Source organism: Etheostoma spectabile, chromosome 21, assembly GCF_008692095.1.
Source record: "Etheostoma spectabile isolate EspeVRDwgs_2016 chromosome 21, UIUC_Espe_1.0, whole genome shotgun sequence".
Taxonomy (NCBI): Eukaryota; Metazoa; Chordata; class Actinopteri; order Perciformes; family Percidae; genus Etheostoma; species Etheostoma spectabile.
The window spans coordinates 22,251,901-22,252,371 of NC_045753.1; the positions used below are offsets into that span (position 1 = coordinate 22,251,901).

The 471-nt window shown below is 39.9% G+C and overlaps 1 protein-coding gene across 1 annotated transcript in view; it reads left to right on the forward strand.

Moving 5' to 3' along the window:
- The window catches only part of mki67 (marker of proliferation Ki-67), a 33,237-nt gene that overhangs the window by 1,776 nt on the left and 30,990 nt on the right, over positions 1-471 (forward strand). Inside the window, 1 exon segment of the mRNA XM_032502178.1 lies at positions 1-105. This exon segment is cut by the window's left edge and continues 11 nt beyond it. Coding sequence (XP_032358069.1) covers positions 1-105 — 105 coding nt within the window.

Genomic DNA, 471 nt, shown 5'->3' on the forward strand with positions numbered 1-471 from the left:
AAATTTGAGCTCAGTGACTCCAACTTGTTTGAACGGAGAGGCTTTGCATCAGTCTGAGCGTTTGAAGCATGGAGATGTGATAACTGTTATTGACCGTTCTTTTAGGTGAGTATGAAGGCAACGTCTTGTTGCCTCAGACTTTTTCCCTCCACAGTCACCAGGGATTCATCACTTTTGACCTTAGACTGTACGAAATATGGAAATAGACTCCTTGATGTCACCCAAAGGTTTCTGTAGAGTCATGTTTGTTTTTATTAAAGGGATATTTCACTGTTGGAAAGATGATATCTTTAAATTGGGTCACTTATGTAGTAGAAATGTGAATTTGTTTTATAAATGGGTGCCTTCTAGGCAGAGAAAAGCCCGAAAATGTGCTTTTGGCTTATGTGGATGAAAGACACAAAATCCTAACTGGCTTGCAGTCCACAGCTGCTAGGCAAAAATGCCTTAGACAATTTTTGCATCATTCCC